The 22,274-nt window shown below is 36.7% G+C and overlaps 1 protein-coding gene and 1 pseudogene across 1 annotated transcript; both read left to right on the top strand.

Moving 5' to 3' along the window:
• The first annotated feature begins 2,844 nt into the window (after positions 1 to 2,844).
• On the top strand, positions 2,845 to 3,792 carry LOC122700213 (olfactory receptor 8H1-like). The gene has a single exon (XM_043912929.1). It carries the CDS (start codon positions 2,845 to 2,847, stop codon positions 3,790 to 3,792), a length of 948 nt encoding a protein of 315 aa, XP_043768864.1.
• Positions 3,793 to 18,347: 14,555 nt separating this feature from the next.
• LOC122700205 lies at positions 18,348 to 19,295 on the top strand (annotated as a pseudogene).
• The last annotated feature ends 2,979 nt before the right edge of the window (positions 19,296 to 22,274 follow it).

Genomic DNA, 22,274 nt, shown 5'->3' with positions numbered 1-22,274 from the left:
CTGGATGTATAGGCAAACTTCCCTGTAAGATTCACTTTTAAATCTACATAAACATTTATTTCATTATCATGAATCAACATAAAATTTATAATAATATTGTAATCTGATATTTAGTCTACCCCCTTTTAGAGTCTTCTTCATCTTGGGCAAATAATCCTCAATGAAATATTTAATATTTGATGAACATTTCTGGAAGGGCAGAAATTACTTTGCTGACAAAGGATCATACAGTCAAAGCTATGTTTTTTCTGGTAGTCATGGAAAAAGTAGTAGTAGTTTTTTCCAGTAGTAATAGTTATTTCCAGTAGTATGAATGTGAGAGTTGGACCTTAGAGAAGGCCGAAAACCAAATAATCAATGCTTTTGAACTTGGTGTTGAAGAAGACTCTTAAGAGTCCCTTGGACTGCAAGGAGATCAAACCAGTCAATCTTAAAGGAAATAATTCCTAAATATTCATTGGAAGGACTGATGCTGAAACTGAAGCTCTAATACTTTGGCCACCTGATGTGAAAAGCCTACTCATTAGAAAAGACCCTGATGCTGGGAAACATTGAAGGCAGGAGGAGAAGGGGACAAGAGAAGATGAGATGGTTGGATGGCATCATCAACTCAGTGGACATGAGAGCAAACTCCAGATGATAGTGAAGGATAGGGAAGCCTGGCATGCTACAGCCCTTGGGGTCACAAAGAGTTGATATGATTCAGTGACTGAACTGAACTCTGGAGGAAAGTTGGTCAAGGGGTATCAGTCAATGCATAAGGCATTTAATTATGGGATTTAAGAAAGGCTAGTATAAAATTGGCCACGTTATATCGTGAAATTTTAGTTATAAAATGCAGATGGATACTGACTATATAGTATAAGTATGCAAATATAGCAGAATACAATTAAGCATTCAATGAACAAAAATAGCTCAGACATTCACCAAAATTTGAGTTTGATTATTTTCATATCATTTTTGAATTTTGTTATGTATTCATTTTATTTTTGTACATGCTATATTTTAGTATATGATGGTTATCTTTAGAAATCATTTTTTTACCACAAAACACACACATGCATAGAAGAACACAAGGGAATTTTTTGGAGATGATGGCTATGTTTAGAACCTTGAGTGTGGTGATGGCATCTGGATATGTGCAGATGTCCAAATTCATTAATCAGTATATAGTAAATGTGTATAAACCTTTCTGTATCAATGATGCTTCAGTAAAGCTTAAAAAATCAGTTCTGATCACCCCTAGGAGAATTTTCTTTTCCATATTTGGAGATTTAATTTTGTATCTAATGGACATATTTACTCTTAGCATAGTGTCACACATATATTTAAATATAAAATTTCTTTGTAAAAAATGTATCTTTCCATTCCTGATGGTTACAGTCATAGATTAATCATTTCTCTAGAAATAATTACTCTACTACCACAGGAATAAATTTAGAACATTACAAAGGAAAACTAAAGCATTGGACTCTTCATTGTGTGGCTCCTTAGGGAAAATGTGGCTCCAACTTTTCAAAGCTCAGCACAGCTGCATTTAGTCCTTGAAATCTTGTCCTTGGAGACATGCAAAGCAATCTTTGATGGAAATTGGTCCATAGGGATGACCAGATGTTGCAAAATCACCAGTCCCCAGTATATGAGGTTCCCTGGAGTTACCAGAATGAGAGGCAAGGTGTATTCTACTCTGTATTCATACACAGTTAGACCCCTGATATTCTTTTTAGACACAACTTCCTGACAAATTTTACATTTGAATAGCAGTTTACAAAATTTCTACATTGATTTACTTTTCCCACAGAATAAACAAAAGAACTAAAATTTAAAAAGAACTCATCAAAAAATATTATGTTACAGAAATTTTCAGCTGAAATGGTCTCTATATTTTATTTGTGAGGGAAACTTTGTCATACTTCTAGTCAGATAATATTGGAATAGTTGTTTTTCTACCAACTCTGGCTGCTGGTAAGTATTATTCTGAAAATCAGAAAATTTTAGTTAGGTTCAAATAAAACAAGGACATTAGAGAAGCATGCATGCAGATATCATTTAACCTTACCCTAGGTACTCCCAGGACTTGTGGAAGATAACGTTGATATAATCAGGGTCTGCAAGGAATGTGTGTATTTCAGAAATATAATTTTTTGTAGAAATTGTATTTTGAATATCAAGTTATGAAAACTCATATTTTTTGGAAATTAATGCTAATATGTGATTTACCATTTTAATACACCCTACTGAATTCCAAAGGTCAGATTTATATTTCATTAGTATTAAATAATATTGGAAAAAAGAATTGTGCGTGATGTATTGAAACAATTCTTTCATCATTATTTTATATCTAGCATTTGTTTTTCATGGTTGCTGAAATTAATTATGAATAAGAATTAGTATTATGGGCATACACTATGTGATTGATCTATCTTCATAGAATTACTGACAAAACATGTACTAGCTCTGACTGTTGGTAAATTACCTGAATTATCTATGTACTGTTTTTCATCTAAAAATGTGACTAATATTAATATCTATGGTATAATTTTCTCAATGGTATTAAAAGTTTAATAAAATGAAATGTTTAGAACACTGCAAGGCTATTTCTAATTTTCCAATACAGTAGCTTTTAATATACTACATCTAAATGTCAATTTATACATATTTCTATATTTAGAAATCAAGTAAAGATTTTTCTCTTCATACTTGAGACACCCCTCAATATTATCCCTTTTCAGAAAAAGCTAATATAAATATGCTTTGTTGTTCATAGAAACACAAATCTATTTTACAGTGATTCCTGGTAAGAACCAACTTTAATTGTTCAACAGTTTGAAGCATTAGAACACTATGGGCAGAAGGAATATCACTCATGTGTCTGACTTCATCCTCATGGGACTGACAGACTCTGAAGAGATCCGGCTGGTTCTCTTCACCCTATTTCTCTTGATGTACCTGTTTACTGTGCTGGGCAATGCAGGAATGATGTTGATAATCTGCCTGGATCTCCAGCTTCACACACCCATGTATTTTTTCCTCAGTCACCTGTCATTTCTTGACCTCAGTTTCTCAACTATCGTCACCCCTAAAACTTTAGACAACTTACTGACTTCCAACAAGCATATTTCATACCTGAACTGCTTCATCCAGATGAATTGTTTTGTCTTTGTGGGTGTCACTGAATGTGTTCTTCTCTCCTCCATGGCCTATGATCGCTATGCAGCCATCTGCAACCCTCTGCATTACCCCGTCGTCATGTCCACCAGACGCTGCTGCTCTCTTGTCTTTGGATCCTTCTTGATTGGCTTCATGGACACCTTTGTCAATGTGCTTTGCTTGAGCAAATTGCATTTCTGTGACTCCAATGTAATTTATCACTTTTTCTGTGATGCACCCCCAGTTTTAGCCCTGTCCTGCACAGACACACATGATATTGAAATCATAATATCCATTTTTGCTGGCTCCACCCTCGTGGTGTCTCTTATCACAATAGCTGTGTCCTATGTGTCCATCCTGTCCACTATCCTGAAAATTACTTCCACTTCAGGGAAGCAAAAAGCCTTCTCTACCTGCGCCTCCCATCTCCTGTCAGTCACCATCTTTTATGGCACTACGATTTTTACTTACGTAAAACCAAGTAAGTCCTACTCTTTGGGAAAGGATCAAGTAGTTTCTGTTTTTTATAGTATTGTCATCCCCATGCTGAATCCACTTATATACAGTCTTCGAAATAAAGAAGTAAAAAATGCTCTCAGCAGAGTCTTACCGAAGAGAAAAAGCTGGAAAAAATTAAAGTAACATTGATCCTGAACTTTTAAGCTCCTCTGTTTGTTTGTGGTTTTTTTTGTTTTTTGTTTTTTGTTTTTTTTTTTTTATCCCTATAGTGCATTTCCTTGCTCTTTACCCAAAAACACATTAAACTATTTATTTACTTATTTATTCTATTGATCCATCTTTTGTTTGAATAAATGCAATCTCAGGCCTTTCTAAGAATACAACTTAAGAAATCTACACTGTAATTGGAAACCATGAAACATGTTTAAACCATGGTCTCAATATCTATGTTTTTAAGGGCAACTTATTTGCAAAATGAAAAGTATAGTTGTCAGTTTTTGAAGGGTGCTGTACAAATTCCCATGCATAACCAAACTTCAGAGAATTTTATGATTGAAAAGAGTTCCATTTGGAAAAAATGATACCAGTTTCAGAAATCATTTCCTTTACTTGGTGGAGAAGCAAGAGAGCAGAGTGATTATGAGTACTTCGTTGAGAACCAAATGTTCAAGGATTTAGATTCCAAACCTTCTACACAATTACCTATAGAATGCTTTTTAAAAAATCACTGAAACTTTAAGTTTCAAGTTCATAAACTTCATAGATAAACAACAATTCCAGGTCAAAAGAGTTACTGTAAAGATTAAACCAGTTAATGGATGTTAACTTTTTAAGGCTAGATCATTGAAAAAGCAAGAAAGTTCCAGAAAAATATCTATTTCTGCTTTATTGACTATGCCAAAGCCTTCGACTGTGTGGATCACAATAAACTGTGGAAAATTCTGAAAGAGATGGGAATACCAGACCACCTGACCTGCCTCTTGAGAAACCTGTATGCAGGTCACGAAGCAACAGTTAGAGCTGGACATGGAACAGCAGACTGGTTCCAAATAGGAAAAGGAGTACATCAAGGCTGTATATTGTCACCCTGCTTATTTAACTTATATGCAGAGTACATCATGAGAAACGCTGGGCTGGAAGAAGTACAAGCTGGAATTAAGATTGCTGGGAGAAATATCAATAACCTCAGATAAGCAGATGACACCACCCTTATGGCAGAAAGTGAAGAGGAACTAAAGAGCCTCTTGATGAAAGTGAAAGAGGAGAGTGAAAAAGTTGGCTTAAAGCTCAACTTTCAGGAAACTAAGATCATGGCATCCGGTCCCATCACTTCATGGGAAATAGATGGGGAAACGCTGGAAACAGTAGCTGACTTTATTTCTCTGGGCTCCAAAATCACTGCAGATGATAATTGCAGCCATGAAATTAAAAGATGCTTACTCCTTGGAAGGAAAGTTATGACCAACCTAGACAGTATATTGAAAAGCAGAGACATTACTTTGTCAACAAAGGTCCATCTAGTCAAGGCTATAGTTTTTCCAGTGGTCATGTATGGATGTGAGAGTTGTACTCTAAAGAAAGCTGAGTGCCAAAGAATTGATGCTTTTGAACTGTGGTGTTGGAGAAGACCCTTGAGAGTCCATTGAACTTCAAGGAGATCCAACCAGTCCATTCTAAAGGAGATCAGTCATGGGCGTTCATTGGAAGGACTGATGTTGAAGCTGAAACTCCAATATTTGGCCACCTGATGTGAAGAGCTTACTCATTTGAAAAGATACTAATACTGGGAAAGATTGAGAGCAGGAGGAGAAGGGGACAACAGAGGATGAGATGGTTGGATGGCATCATCGACTCAATAGACATTGGTTTGGGTAGACTCCGGCAGTTGGTGATGGACAAGGAGGTCTGGCGTGCTGCGATTCATGGAGTCACAAAGAGTTGGACACTACCGAGCGACTGAACTGAATAAACATTGGCCATTACCATCAGAACATTCACATCCCTGCAGAATTTTCATTGCTCAATGCCTTTTTCTTAAGAAATATTCATGTGAAGTTTTATGAATTAGCTTTGGTTGATTTAAAGGACAAACACACAAAAAAACTAAAGGAAAACAGCATTTCACAATTTTGCACTTAGAATGGAGTATGTTAATATTGGAGATATTTGAAAAATTTAAGGAAATAGAAATGCCTAAGAAGTTAATCAGGGTTTTGTATGTGTTCTTCTAGATTGATAGTTTTTATTTATTTATTCATTTTAATTTGAGGCTAAGTACTTTACAATATTTTGGTGGTTTTTGCCATAATGGGACATGTATCAGCCATGGGTGTACATGTGTCCGCCATACTAAACCCCCCTCCCACTCGCCTCCCCATCCCATCCTTCAGGGTTGTCCCAGTGCCCCGGCTTTGATGTCCTGTTGGTGTGCATCGAATTTGGACTGGTGCTCTGTTTCACACATGGTGATATACATGGTTCAATGCTAGTCTCTCAAGTCATCTCACCCTCACCTTCTCCCACAGAGCCCAAAAGTCTGTTCTTTACACATGTGTCTCTTTTGCTGTCTCGCATATAGGGTCATTGTTACCATCTTCCTAAATTCCACATATATGCATTAATATACTGTATTGTTGCTTTTCTTTCTGACTTACTTCTCTTTGTATAATAGGTTCAAGTTTCATTCACCTCATTCAAACTGAGGTAAAAAAAAAATGATAAAAGTGCATTGTTCTTAATAGCTGAGTAATATTTCATTGTGTATATATGCCACAGCTTTCTTATCCAGTCACCTGCCAATGGACATCTAGGTTGCTTCCAAGTCCTAGCTATTGTAAACAAATTGATAGTTTTAAATATATATAAGTGTGTGTGTGTTTGTGTGTGTATTACGTACATGAACAATATTCTTATCATTTCTTGTGTCCTTTTTTGAGGTTTTCCCTGTACACTTACAAGTTTAATCTTCGATTATTCCTCTGTCATTGAAATCTAAAAGGACTGTGTTTGGTTTGTGGGAGAATCTAGATTCTCATTTTGCAGTGTTTTGGACATGAAATATTTGTAAGTTTATAAGTTAAAATTCTACATGCAGTGTTATCACTTTTATGACTCCCAGAATATATCAATTCTATTTTATTAATATTTATTTTTTATTGATGCATAATTGCTTTGCAATGTTGTGTTACTTTCTGATGTACAACAAAGTGAATCAACTATACGTGTACATATATTCCTTCACGCTTGGATTGGAGTTCCCTTCCCAACTGAAAATATTTAATAAGGCTACCTTTTTGTTACAGGTCAACAAGCTTCAGTAAATGCTTCTTTGTTGAAATTCTGTGTATTTTAAAACATTACTGCCTTTCTGCTGTTTTCTGTAGGTTTGATATGATTATTAAAAATAAATTATTAATCTAAATGCTTGGTTCATCTAATTTTTTTTTTTTAAGCAGAGGAAAGTTATAAAGCTAGCAATTTAAAAATGACTTCAGAACTCTGGTAATGCATAATCCTTAATCATTTAGAATACTAAAATTTCTTATATTTTAAAGCTTTTCTTATACATAACCTTGAATTGCAATTTTAATTTTCTCTATTGAAAGCTTATTTCAGAACGTATTTTTTTTATTTTCTAGGTATTTCATATTTCTTGTTTAAACTTTTGTAACTACATAGATCATTTTATTCAAACATCAGTGGTTATTAAAACATTTGTTATTTGAAATTTAGATTGCTTTCTATGTAAAACAATCTTTGATTTTTGTGAATATTTTTAAATGTTAAAAATAATATGCATAAGCATAAACTCTTTATTAGGAGATAATGTAAATGTAAATTACTTGTGTTAATTCAAAACTCTCAACAAATTCAAATGTTTTAAATGTGTATTGTTTCACCTACCTAATTTATTTTAATTATTTTCCATTTTTACAAATTCTACTTGAGATTATTATGACTTATTTTTGCTCTGATATCCATGTTTTCTAGACTCTATATTTACAGCAATTGGTATTTATTTTTGCTTGCATTTGTTCAATAATATACTTTTTTACTCCTCTCTCATCTTTCAGAAGCATAATGCTTTTTCTTATATTTCTGGGCATTTTTCATTTTTCTAGTCTTTTGACAAGCTATATTTTTACCTTGTTTTCAGTATAAAGGTGATCACTTCTCGGCCTTTTGGCCAAGATCAGGTGTAGTATCAAGATAAAGGTGATACATTTATGCAGTGGAGTGCAGAAGCCATCATAAACAGCTGAGTTTAATTTTTATTCACTATAATGTGCTTCCCTAAGATCAAAGAGTTGATAATTTTTTAATGTGTGTGTGTGTGTAGAAACATGAAGTACCTTAGCATAGCATAATTCCTAAGCCATTTTGGAGGTATATTTAGAGATTGTCATTTCTCCAAATCAGGCAGAAAAACTTCATTAAGTCGATGGTATTAAAAATGAAACTTTTTTTAATTTATTTTTATTGGTTGGAGGCTAATTATTTTACAATATTGTAGTGGTTTTTGCCATACATTGACATGAATCAGCCATGGATTTACATGTGTTCCCCATCCTGAGCCCCCCTCCCCCCTCCCCCCCCCCCATTCCCATCCCTCTGGGTCTTCCCAGTGCACCAGCCCTGAGCTCTTGTCTCATGCATCCAACCTGGGCTGGTGATCTGTTTCACACTTGATAGTATACATGTTTTGATGCTGTTCTCTCAGATCACCCCACCCTCGCCTTCTCCCATAGAGTCCAAAAGTCTGTTCTATACATCTGTGTCTCTTTTTCTGTCTTGCATATAGGGTTATCATTACCATCTTTCTAAATTTTTGCTTTTACTTTTCCTTGAAAAGAGACTTGAACATCAACCCAGTTTAATGTACTCTTCCCAGCATTGTTACAAAATGACCTCTGGAAAAGATGAAATCCCCATAGCTGTGCATGAATCATTGAGAAGTAATGAAACAAATTGAGCAGTCAAAACATTTATTGAAAGGAACCAAAGATTAATTTCATGAAGTTCTTTTAGGAGAAAATACGTGTATTTAAAATGTTTATCTCTCTCTTCAACAGGATTGTAGGCTCTACGAGAAAAATTTGTTTAGTCATAGTTTTTCTCTCCCCAGCATGGAACAAATGTGGCACATATGCAGCATATAAGTAAATGCTTTCTTTGCTTTTTTGGCTTGTGGAAACATAGTGATGAATTCATTAAGGTTAAGAATTCTATCTTATTCATGTTTATATCTTGCCTGGTATTTAGTCAATCCTGTGCATATCAGCACTCAAAAAACATTAATTGAAAATTCTATTTCTAGAATTCTTTCAAAAACATCGCTTACTTGTATATTAAAAATGGCATAGTGATTAATAGATTTCTTTCCAAATGATTTTTTTTCTTTACTGGTTAGGATAAGGAAACGAGTGTATGTAGATTTATACTTTGTTGATGTGTTTTGTAATCATCGCGGTCAACTGGTTAGGGCTTCTCATATATCTTACATATATCACAAACCAACCTCCTACAGAAATAAACAGTCTTCAGTCTTGGGGCTAGCTGAAGACAATTCATGTGAAAGGATGTGTGTGTGTGCACAATGTATACATTTTGTTTTAAAATTTTAATTTTCTTCTCTGATCTACATTACTGATATCTGACTCCTGAAAACTTCACTTTACAATGTGATTTTACATTATAAACTATTGCAAGTGACAGCTGATGAGATATACTATATATTATTTTACAGACTTATTAAGTCTGTCTTAACAACTCATCACTCATTCCCTTTCTTAAACCTACATACATTTTTCCTTCTAAGCACAATATCAGATTCAGATGATTGCTTTCATTATATTTCACCAACATCACAGAAAATTATTAAACTGATATTTCCCTTTATTTATTCTCTATCAAAGCTTTTCACTTATACACTATAACTAAAATATTCAAATTTTTATAATTGTGTGAAAAATGACAGCTGTTGAAATTTATTTATATTTACCTACATTTTCCTTGGTTCTAATTGTATGTATTTGCACTTGCACTTGTATGTATTCTGTAGATCATTTCAGGCCTTTGTATTTATTTAGTATTAATAAAGTTATATATCAAATTGCAATTTTTTTATGTTTTAATATTTCCTTGTTAATCTCTCTCTAAGAGCAGAAACATACAATTTTCCAGTTAATCATAAAATGCAGAAATATCTTTTACATGTCGAGTTATGATTAAATGTCCATATGTATACATATTTTGATATACGCCTCAAATTTATCCTTGGTGACCTCTCCTCATTCTCTCTTTGAACTGTTCTATCTGTGCAGTCCCTCAAAACCTCTAATATACATCTTTCCAGAATGGGCCAAGTGGGTATTACTAGGTCCTAGAGAATAAACAATAAATTCAGCCTGAAAGGGAACAGAATTTTCAATGCCAATAGATGCTTCCTAGGCTCAAGGATTATCTGGTTATTTAAAAAAATAAAAATAAAACAGTAGACACAGAAGATGTTCTGGACATTGAGTAGAAGTTATCCTTTTGTAGGAAGCATTTACATTTAAAGGGGAAATGTCCATGTAGCTCAGAGGGTAAAGAATCTGCCTGAAATAAAGGAGACCTGGGTTCAGTTCCCAGGTGGGGAAGATCCCTTGGAGAAGGAAATGGCAACCCACTCCAGTATTCTTGCCTGCAGAATCCAAATGAACAGAGGAGCCTGATGGACTACAGTCCAATCCATGGGGTTGCAAAGAGTTGGACACAACTGAATGACTAACACTAGTACTCTCCCTGGTGGCTGAGACAGTAAAGAATCCGCCTGCAACGCAGGAGACCTGGTTTTGATCCCTAGTTTGGGAGGATCCCCTGGAGAAGGGGATGGCTACCCACTCCAGTATTCTTGCCTGGAGAATCCCATGGACGGAGGAGCCTGGCGGGCTACATACAGTCCATGAGCTCACAAAGACTCACAAAGAGTCCGACATGACTGAGTGATTATCACTTTCACTTTGCCTCCCTTTATGTACCAGGAAGAGAAAGATGGCTAAGTCTCTATTCAGTGAAGAAGGAATGAAACTGAGTCTGCATTAACAACTGTACTCTTGGTTACTATTCTTTCCCTGGCTCCCACCCTCCCACATCTTCTTTTATCTTTAGCTGGAGATGGTATTTAAGGTAGTGGCTTGAACTGTTTTTGGAGAATTACTCAGTTTTCTTGGGTGTCTCCCATGTATAAAGGGGGTATACATGTTACTAAATTTCTATTTGTTTTTATTCTGGTCATCTGCCTTTCATTACAAGGAGGTGGGTTTCAGCCAAAAATCTGAACGAGCAGAGTGAAAATTATTTTTTGTTTCCCACAAATCTCATAAAGTAGGTGAAAAGTGATACAACTTAGATAACAATGAATGAATTAGAAAACAAAAAAGATAATTTAATAATATTTATCCAAAAAGACAGAGGAGCCTGGTGAGCAGTCCATAGAGTTACAAAGAGTTTGACAGGAATAAAGGGATTAAGCAGCAGCAGCAGCAGCATCCAAAGAGAAAAACAGAAACATTCTTTCATTTGTTAAAGAAGAAAGAAAGAAAAAAAGAAAAACCCAAGAGAGAAAGGAATGTATGTGGATGGCATAGCTAAAACTAATAAATTAGAGAATGAAACTATATCATATTAAATCAAGAGAGATTTTTTTTAAAAATCTATGATCAGACTTTGGTTTCTGCTACTATACAATAAATGGTATAATAATAGCCCCAAATCATAAAAAAAAATTGAACATAATCAAGATAAATTTCAACGAAGGGAAAATATTAAGCAAGTGACTTGCTCCTGGTAACTTTTTAGTCACCAAACTATAATCACACATTTATAGTCAAAATTATAGTCATAAAATTATAGTCACCAAAAGCTACAGGGAAGCTCCTGTAGCTCAGAGGGTAAAAAACCTGCCTGCAATGCTCTAGACCTGGTTCAGTCCCCAGGTCGGGAAGATTCCCTGGAGAAGGGCATGGCTACCCACTCCAGTATCCTCGCCCGGAGAATTACAAGGACATAGAAACCTGGTAGGCTATATAGTCCATGGGGCTGCAAAGTGTTGGACACAACTAAGTGACTAATGCTAATATTATGGTTGTTGATGTGGCTTTTACATGGAAAATTACCATTTACTTCTTATTTGACTTAACGCTCCAAGTTACCTATCATCAAGTAAATTTATTCTGGCTTTATAATCTCAAAGAAGACTGGATTCCCTGGTGGCTCAGAGGGTAGAGTCTGCCTGCAATGCGGGAGCCCTGAGTTTGATCACTGGGTCCAGAAGATCCCCTGGAGAAGAAAATGGCAACCACTCCTGTATTCTTGCCTAAGAAATCGCACGGATGGAGGAGCCTGGTGGGCTACAGTCCGTAGGGTCTCAAAGAGTCGGACTTTCAGTGAAAAATTAATTGGTCACTCCAAGAAAGAAATGGAAAATTTTATTCAAGTCGAGGATTATAACCTGAGGACAACTCCTCAGAAATCTCTAAGAACTGTTCTGCCCATTAGAAGTCAGGACAGTTCCATAAGTTTTGAGACAGAGACATGTACATTAAATGATGTATACTTGACAGTGGATACAATCTAGATCTAAGCAATAATGGGTCATGGTGCACGTGAAAGTGTAGGTTGCTCAGTTGAGTTTTACTTGTTACGGCCCCATGGACTGCAGCCCACCAGGCTCCTCTGTCCATGGAGTTTCCCAGGCAAGAATACTGGACTGGGCTGCCATTTCCTCTTCCAGGGAACCTTCCAGACCCAGGGATTGAACCCAGATCTCCCACATTGAAGGCAGATTCTTTACCATCTGAGCCACCAGGGAAGTCATGGGTGATAGTGGTCCCATATGAGATCAAGAAGGAAGATCTTAAGGAGTTGCTCTGTTGATGCTAGAAAAGTGTTGCTCTTTAAGGCTGAGCAGGTGTGTTGATGGTGGAGGCTTGGCCAATGCATAATGCAGATACACAATGCACAGGAGAGGGGAGAGGAGGTGAAAGGTCAGAGGACAGTTTTTGTTTACAATTTTTCTTATCTCATCACAAAATATGAATTTTATTTCACACCTGTTCTAGCAGAATGAAGTTTGGGTGAGTATAATTGCTCTTCCAAAATTCATTAAAAGTACAATAAATGCACAATTTTTTTCCTTTTTTCCAAACAAATTATCTCCTGAAATTCTGGAGTATCACCAGAGTTTCTGGTAAGAGTCACTTTTAAATCTACATGAAAATTGGTTTAATTATCATGAATTAATGAAAGATTCATAAGAATATTTTAATCCAATTAGTCTATACCTTTTTATAGTCTTTTTTTGTTGTCTCATCTTGGATGAATAATATTCAATAAAATTCTTAACATCTGAAGAAAACTTCACTAGAATAAAGTTGGTTATGGGATATCAGTTAATAAATAAAATGTGAAGTTATTGGTTTTATGAGAGGCTAGAATAACATTGGTCATAGTATGTTATGAAATGTAAATTATCAAATAAGGGTAGATAGTGAACACCCAGTATGATAATAATTATGAAATTATACAGGTATGCAAACAAGCTTTCTATTAAAAAAAAATCATCCTGAGAAATTTATCAAAATGTTACAAAAGTTTTGAAAATTTTCACATCATTCTTTCAATTTTCTTAAATTCTCAATTTGTTTCTAATGAAAATGCCTACTCCCATAATAGTGTCACACAATTAAATATAAAAGACTCATTGTGAATATGTATCACTCTTTCCCTGAAAGTTTCAGGCATAGAGTAAGTAAGTATTTTTCTATAAATAGTTTCTCTACCACCCAGGGAAATATTTAGAGCATCACACAGGAAGACCAAACCATTAGGCCTTCCACTGTGGGTCTTGGAAAGGAAGACATCTAATTTCTCATGACCTAGCATACCTGCATTAGTCCTTGAAGGCATGCCAATTCCCTTTTGCCCTTGGAGATATGTCAAGAATTCTTCCTTGGAAACTGGTCCACAGGGATGACCAAATGTTGCAATCATCAATCCCCAGTATGTGAAGGGCCCTGGAATTATTAGGATAAGAGACAAGGCATATGCTGCTCTGCTTCTGATACTCATTTTAGACATAAATTCCTGGCAGATGTTACATTTGATCAGGAAATTAACAAACTTTCTAGGTTGATTAATTTTTCCCTCAGAATAAAACAAAATGACTGCACTAAAACTTAAAAAGAATTTATCTCAAAGAAAAAATATTATATTACAGAAATTTTCAACTGAAAGGGTCTTCATACTTTATTTGTGAGCAAATGTTGAAGTTGACATTCTTCTGGACAGATAATATAGAAGAAAAGTGTTTTTTTATCAACCTTGCCTCCCGGTAAGCATTATTCTCAAAATTGGAAGGTTTTAGTTGAAATTAAATAAAGTAAGGAAAATATCAGAAGAGTATGCATGCAAACATCATTTTATATATCTTTGCCTTCAGTAGTGCCAGGACTGACAGACCCAGAAATATAGAGTTGTTATGATCATGGTATTTCAGCAATTTAAAAATATAATTTTGGAAGAAATTTGATTTTGAATGGCCAGGTTATGATAAGTTTGTGTCTTTTGGAAATTAATACTAAGTATGTGGTCAAGCTACTAAAGTCCAAAGGTTGAAAGTTATTTTTCATTAGTATTAAATAATATTGGGGAAAATAGTAGAACATAGTGTATTAAAAATATTCTACTATGATTGTTTATTATATATATATATATAGCATTTTAATAGGCATATTTGAAATTAACTATGACAGGAATATTATGGACATGCTCTATGGAGTCAATCTATCTTGGTAGAAATACAGAGCCAACATCTAATAGTTGTAACTATGGATACATTACACAAATTATGTTCCCTTTTCTCATATGAAAAATGTGGCTAATAATACTATAGTATAATAATCTCATGGTCATTATATGCATTAATAAAGGGAAACATTTAGAACTGTGTCAGGACTATACAAATTATTCAATATACTACCTTTTGTTGTATTCAAATATCAATTTGCATCTTTTCCTATATTTGGGAATCAAATTATTATTTTTCTCTTTGTACACAGTCCATACTTCATTATCACCAATTCTAAGAAACATTCAGTTCAGTTCAGTACAGTTGCTCAGTCGTGTCCAACTCTGCAACTCCATGAATCGCAGCATGCCAGGCCTCCCTGTCTGCCGGGGTCCAGCCCCAGCAGGATCCAGGGAACCCTCAGGATGAACGGCGTCTGCGAGAGAGAGACACATAGGACCGGCCTTGATAGGGCCAAGTCTGCTAGGGAGAGAGAGAGAGACAGAGAGAGAGAAAGAAAGAGACCAGACCAGGAAGGTGCGGCAGAGTCTGGCAGTTGCTTTGTTTTTCACCGTAGCCTTTATACCCTAAGTCGGTACATTTCTAAGGGGCAGATAAGCACACAGACTTAGGTTAACATGACATCAGCTTGTCCTTCACGAAACCAGGTGTGCTCTGTATATTTTTGTTTATGAGAGTCTTTTCCCATAGATTTTTTGTACATTATCTTCTGGCCTTGAGCTTAGCAGAAAACAGAAAAGTGGCAGTCTCATGGTACAGCAGGTTGTAACATAATAGAAATACAATCCTGTTAACATAAAAGACAGTCTTTTTGCAGAAATTCTCAGCTAAATTTATCTAAAAAGTTTAGCACACAAAGAGTCTGCGGCTCTGGAGAGGCAGCCCCTGTTTAGCACTCTTGGTTAAAATTAACAATTATCTTATTGTTTGTACACTAGGGCTAAGCTCTTATTTTTCTAGATCTCCAACTATAATAACAATAGTTTCCACTGCACAATCTCAGCACATTAACATCAATTAAACGTTGATCTAATAACCACTTTTAAAACAATATTTTTTTGTATTTTCTAATAGGGCTTCCTCACCCCCCAAAGGGCTCTGTGCCTATTAGGGCCTTTTTAATGATTAATCTCTATGTATAATATCTTTTGGCTTTCAGGCCTATTGGCAATTTATGGCTTGCACCTGGTGCAACTTTTAGCAACTTCAGTAGCCGACCCTGTCTTTTTTGTGGTTAATCTATTTTCTTTCTATTAGGTGTCATCTCTATGGGAACTAGATAGGATTACATTTTTACAGAACAGAAATGCAAAGGGTTGCAAAAACAGCAGATATGGCACAAAACAGGCTCTTAGTCTAAAAGTTAACCACCTGCAAGAAGTCACCAGCTAATCTCTATCTAAACTATTTTCTATTAGGCACATTTGTGGCTATCAGATTTGTGGAGCTTTTCTCACCCCGCGAAGGGGCCTATGCTTAATAGTTTCTTTTGTTAGTGTACTGTGCTTAGGATGTTTAGAACAATCATGAGCATTTTGTGCAATGAGAGCACATATTTATCAAAGAAGCCAGAATGCCAGCAAAAGGGCTTGAATTGAAGCATTTCCTTCATCCCTGGCCCCTTCATAGGGTACCAGCATCCAAAAGATTTATTAATTAGGGTTTTAAGTTGGTCCTCATTCAGTGAAAGAGGAGCAGGAGAGCTCTCGGCAGGCAACACAAGAATCCGCAGCAGGGCAAACAAGAACAACAGCAGAAAAGGGGAGAGGATACACAGTGGGGCAGAGGCCGAGGCCAACCTGGAGGGTCCCTTATCCTAGACTTGTCAGGTTCTTTCCTCATGACCTCATCATGGATGGGGTCCCGGATGGCCTTGCCTGCCCGGTATTTTCTTCATGACCTCATCACGGGCGGGACCCCCCATAACGGCTCCCGACACCTGTCCATCACCAACTCCCGGAGTTTACTCAAACTCATGTCCATCGAGTCGGTGATGCCATCCAGCCATCTCAGCTTCTGTCATCCCCTTCTCCTCCTGCCCTCAATCGCTTCCAGCATCAGGGTCTTTTCCAATGAGTCAACTCTTCACGTGAGATGGCCAAAGTACTGGAGTTTCAGCTTCAGCATCACTCCTTCCAATGAACACCCAGGACTGATCTCCTTCAGGATGGACTGGTTGGATTGCCTTGCAGTCCAAGGGACTCTCAAGGGGCTTCTCCAACACCACAGTTCAAAAGCATCGATTCGTCCATGCTCAGCTTTCTTCACAGTCCAACTTTCACATCCACACATGACTACTGGAAAAACCATAGCCTTGATGAGATGGACCTTTGCTGGCAAAATAATCTCTCTGCTTTTTAATATGCTATCTAGGTTGGTCATAACTTTCCTTCCTAGGAGTAAGCATCTTTCAATGTCATGACTGCAATCACCATCTTCAGTGATTTGGAGCCCCCAAAAATAAAGTCTGACACTGTTTCCACTGTTTCCCCATCTATTTCCCATGAAGTGATGGGGCCAGATGGCATGATTTAGTTTTCTGAATGTTGAGCTTTAAGCCAACTTTTTCACTCTCCTCTTTCACTTTCATCAAGAGGCTTTTTAGTTCCTCTTTACTTTCTGCCATAAGGGTGGTATCATCTGCATATCTGAGGTTATTGATATTTCTCCCGGCAATCTTGATTCCAGCTTGTGCTTCTTCCAGCCCAGTGTTTCTCATGATGTACACTGCATATAAGTTAAATAAGCAGGGTGACAATATACAGCCTTGACGTACTCCTTTTCCTATTTGAAACCAGTCTGTTGTCCCATGTCCAGTTCTAACTGTTGCTTCCTGATCTGCATACAGATTTCTCAAGAGGCAGGTCAGGTGGTCTGGTATTCCCATCTCTTTCAGAATTTTCCACAGTTTATTGTGATCCACACAGTCAAAGCCTTTGGCATTCAATAAAGCAGAAATAGATGTTTTTCTGGAACTTTCTTGCTTTTTAGATGATCCAGCAGATGTTGGCAATTTGATCTCTGGTTCCTCTGCCTTTTCTAAAACAAGCTTGAACATCTGGAAGTTCACAGTTCACCTGTTGCTGAAACCTGGCTTGGAGAATTTTGAGCATTACTTTACTAGTGTGTGAGATGAGTGCAATTGTGCAGTAGTTTGAGCATTCTTTGGCATTGCCTTTATTAGGAATTGGAATGAAAACTGACCTTTTCCAGTCCTGTGGCCACTGCTGAGTTTTCCAAATTGCTGGCATATTGAGTGCAGCACTTTCACAGCATCATCTTTCAGGTTTTGAAATAGCTCAACTGGAATTTCATCACCTCCACTAGCTTTGTTTGTAGTGATGCTTCCTAAGGCCCACTAGACTTCACATTCCAGGATGTCTGGCTCTAGGTGAGTGATCACACCATCATGATTATCTCAGTCACGAAGATCTTTTTTGTACAGTTCTGTGTATTCTTGCCACCTCTTCTTAGTATCTTCTGCTTCTGTTAAGTCCATACCATTTCTGTCCTTTATAGAGCCCATCTTTGCATGAAATATTCCCTTGGTATCTCTAATTTTCTTGAAGAAATCTCTAGTCTTTCCCATTCTGTTGTTTTCCTCTATTTATTTGCACTGATCACTAAGGAATGCTTTCTTATCTCTCTTTGCTCTTCTTTGGAACTCTGCATTCAAATGGGAATATCTTTGCTTTTCTCCTTTGCTTTTCGCTTCTCTTCTTTTCACAGCTATTTGTAAGATCTCCTCAGGAAGCCATTTTGCTTTTTTTGCATTATTACAGAAATATAAATATGTCATGACATATATCGCAACACAAACATTTTTGAAGTAATTTCTGACAAGTTTCAACTTTGATATCTTAACAGTTTGGTGCATTTGAACTCTATGGGCAGAAGGAATGTCACTCATGTGTCTGACTTCATCCTCATGGGACTGACAGACTCTGTAGAGGTCCAGCTGGTCCTCTTCACCCTCTTTCTCCTGATATACCTGATCACTGTGCTGGGCAATGTGGGGATGATCCTTATAATCCGCCTGGACCCCCAGCTTCACACACCCATGTACTTTTTCCTCAGTCACTTGTAATTTCTTGACCTCAGTTACTCAAGTGTCATCACCCCTAAAACCTTAGACAACTTACTGAATTCCACCAAGAACATTTCATACCTGAACTGCTTCATCCAGATGAGTTGTTTTATATTCTTGGGTGGGACTGAATGTTTCCTTCTCTCCTCGATGGCCTATGATCGCTGTGTAGCCATCCGCAACCCTCTTCATTACCCCATCGTTATGTCCACCAGGAGATGCTGCTCTCTTGTCTTTGGATCTTATTTGTTTGGCTTTACAGACTCCATTGTCAATGTGCTTTGCATGAACAAATTGCATTTCTGTGACTCCAATGTAATCTATCACTTTTTCTGTGATGTACCCCCAGTTTTAGCCCTGTCCTGCACAGACACACATGATATTGAAATCACAATATCCATTTTTGCTGGCTCCACCCTCCTGGTGTCTCTTATCACAATAGCTGTGTCCTATGTGTCCATCCTGTCCACTATCCTGAAAATTACTTCCACTTCAGGGAAGCAGAAAACCTTCTCTACCTGCGCCTCCCATCTCCTGGGAGTCACCATCTTCTACAGCACTATGGTTTTCACTAACTTAAAACCAAGTAAATCCTACTCCTTGGGAAAGGATCAAGTGGCTTCTGTTTTTTATAGTATTGTCATCCCCATGCTGAATCCCCTCATTTACAGTCTAAGAAACAAAGAAGTGAAAAATGCTGTCAGTAGGGTCATTCAGAAAAGAAAGGCTTCCAAACAATTAAAATAACAGTGATGATGAAATTTTAAGCTATTATTTTTTCTTCTTCCCTCTATGGCATTTCCTTCCTCTTTCTCCAGAAATGAATTGAAGACTTTACTTGTTCTTTATTTATTCTTTTATTCTGTAGAATTATCTTTTGCTTGACCAAATATTTTCTTGGACATTTTTTAGAACATGCCTTTAGAAATCCACATTATAATTGGAAACACTGACACATGTTAAATCAATGGTGCAAATGTATCTGTTTTTAAGGGTAAGTGATTAGCAAAATAAAAATTATATTTACCATCTTTTAAAGTATATCATGCAGATTCAGAGAATTCTATGATGGAAAAGAGCTTCATTTTGGGAACTATGATAACAGTTTTATAAATTATTTCATTTACGTTGTGGAAAAGCAGCATGCCAGAGTGCTCTTGTTTTTGAACCAAACACTCCAGACATTTGATTCTAGATCTGCAACTCTTTCCACTGTGTAACTCTTAAATAAAGCATTTCCTCAATCAGACATAATAAATTATGTTTCCAGGTCCATAGAGTTTGTATAAAGATTAAATCATATAGCTGATTAAGTGTTTAAGGTAGTACTATTAAAGGCAGACCATTATCATTAGAACGCTCTTATTTCTTCAGTATTTTTAATGCACAGTGTCTTATTCTTACAGAATATTCTCTTGTTTGTAAAAAATTACTTTTGGTTCATTTAAAGGACAAACACACAAACAGCTAAGAAAAAACTCAGCACCTCACAAATTTGGATTTAAAATGGTACCTGTCAATATTGCAGAAAACTTGAAAAATGTTGAAAATGTAAGGAAATAGAAATGCCCTAAAAATTAACAACTTTGTATGTTTTCTTCTAGACTGATTGCTATGTGTGTGTGTGTGTGTGTGTGTGTGTGTGTGTATACATATTATATGCTAGAACAATACTTCTGTCATTTGACATGTACCTTTTTGCAGTTTACTGCGTACACTACCAAGATTAACCTTTGACTATTTCTTTGTAATGAAATCTAAGATGAATGCACTTTTGATACATGGGAAAGGTTTAGACTTTCATTTTGCAATTCTTTGGATATGAAGTGTTTGTAAATTCAAGTTAAACTCTGCAAACAGTTATATCTCTTTGGTGACTAACTGAAAATATTACAAAAAAAAATCCTTCCTTTCTATGATGTGTCAACAAGCTTCAGTAAATTGCTTTTTAATTGAAATTCTGTGTATTTTAAATCATAATTGCCTTCTCCTGATTTCTACAGATTTGTTATGGTCATTAAAAAATTAAATTTATTAAATTAAATGCCTAACTCATGTGTTTTAAATTGCTTAACAGAGATAAGTGGTTAAGTTCAGTTCAGTTGCTGAGTCATTTCCGACTCTTTGCAACCCCATGGACTGCAGCACTCCAGGCCTCCCTGTCCATCACCAACATCCGGAGTCCACCCAAACCCATGTCCATTGAGTTGGTGATGCCATCCAGCCATCTCATCCTTTGTCATCCCCTTCTCCTCCTGCCCTCAATCCCTCCCAGCATCTGGGTCTTTTAAATGAGTTAGCTCTTCGTATCAGGTAGCCAAAGTACTGGAGCTTCAGCTTCAGCATCAGTCCTTCCAATGAACACCCAGGACTGGGCTCCTTTAGGATGGAGTAATTGGATCTCCTTGCAGTCCAAGGGACTCTCAAGAGTCCTCTCCAACACCACAGTTTAAAAGCATCAATTCTTCAGTGCTCAGCTATCTTTAAAGTCCAACTCTCACATCCATACATGACCACTGGAAAAACCATAGCCTTGATGAGACGGACCTTTGTTGACAAAGTAATGTCTCTGCTTTTTAATATGTTGTCTAGTTTGGTCATAACTTTCCTTCCAAGAAGTAAGCATCCTTTAATTTCATGGCTGCAATCACCATCTGCAGTGATTTTGGAGCCCCCAAAATAAAGTCAGCCATTGTTTCTGCTGTTTCCCCATCTATTTGCCATGAAATGATGGGGCGGGATGCCATGATCTTAGTTTTCTGAATGTTGACCTTTAAGCCAACTTTTTCACTCTCCTCTTTCACGTTCATCAAGAGGCTTTTTAGTTCTTCTTCACTTTCTGCCTTAAGGATGGTGTCATCTACATATCTGGGGTTATTGATATTTCTCCCAGCAATCTTGATTCCAACTTGTGCTTCTTCCAGCCCAGCGTTTCTCATGATGTACTCTGTATATAAGTTCAGTAAGCAGTGTGACAATATTCAGCCTTGACATACTCCTTTTCCTATTTGGAACCAGTCTGTTGTTCCAGGTCCAGTTCTAATTGTTGCTTCCTGAACTGCATACAGGTTTCTCAAGAGGCAGGTCAGGTGGTCTGGTATTCCCATGTCTTTCAGAATTTTCCACAGTTTATTGTGATCCACACAGTCAAAGGCTTTGGCATAGTCAATAAAGCAGAAATAGATGTTTTTTCTGGAACTCTATTGCTTTTTCAATAATCCAACGGATATTGGAAATTTGATCTCTGGTTCCTCTGACTTCTAAAACCAGCTTGAACATCTGGAAGGTCACAGTTCACGTATTGCTAAAGCCTGGCTTGGAAAATTTTGATCATTTCTTTACTAGCCTGTGAGATGAATGCAATTGTGTGGTAGTTTGAGCATTCTTTGTCATTACCTTTCTTTGGGATTGGAATGAAAACTGACCTTTTCCAGTCCTGTGGCCACTGCTGAATTTTCCAGATTTGCTCACATATTGAGTGCAACACTTTCACAGCATCATCTTCAAGGATATGAAATAGCTCAACTGGAATTCCATCACCCCCACTAGCTTTGTTTTTGGTGATGCTTCGTAAGGCCCACTTGACTTCACATTCCAGGATGTCTGGCTCTAGGTGAGTGATCACACCATCATGATTATCTGGGTCATGAAGATATTTTTTGTACAGTTCTTCTGTGTATTCTTGCCACCTCTTCTTAATATCTTCTGCTTCTGTTAGGTCCATAC

Source organism: Cervus elaphus, chromosome 1 (genome assembly GCF_910594005.1).
Source record: "Cervus elaphus chromosome 1, mCerEla1.1, whole genome shotgun sequence".
Classification (NCBI taxonomy): domain Eukaryota; kingdom Metazoa; phylum Chordata; class Mammalia; order Artiodactyla; family Cervidae; genus Cervus; species Cervus elaphus.
This window is presented reverse-complemented; position numbering and strand designations above follow the sequence as displayed.

Excerpts from the sequence above, each read along its gene's own strand:
- LOC122700213 (XM_043912929.1), top strand. The coding sequence starts at position 2,845 with ATGGGCAGAAGGAATATCACTCATGTGTCTGACTTCATCCTCATGGGA.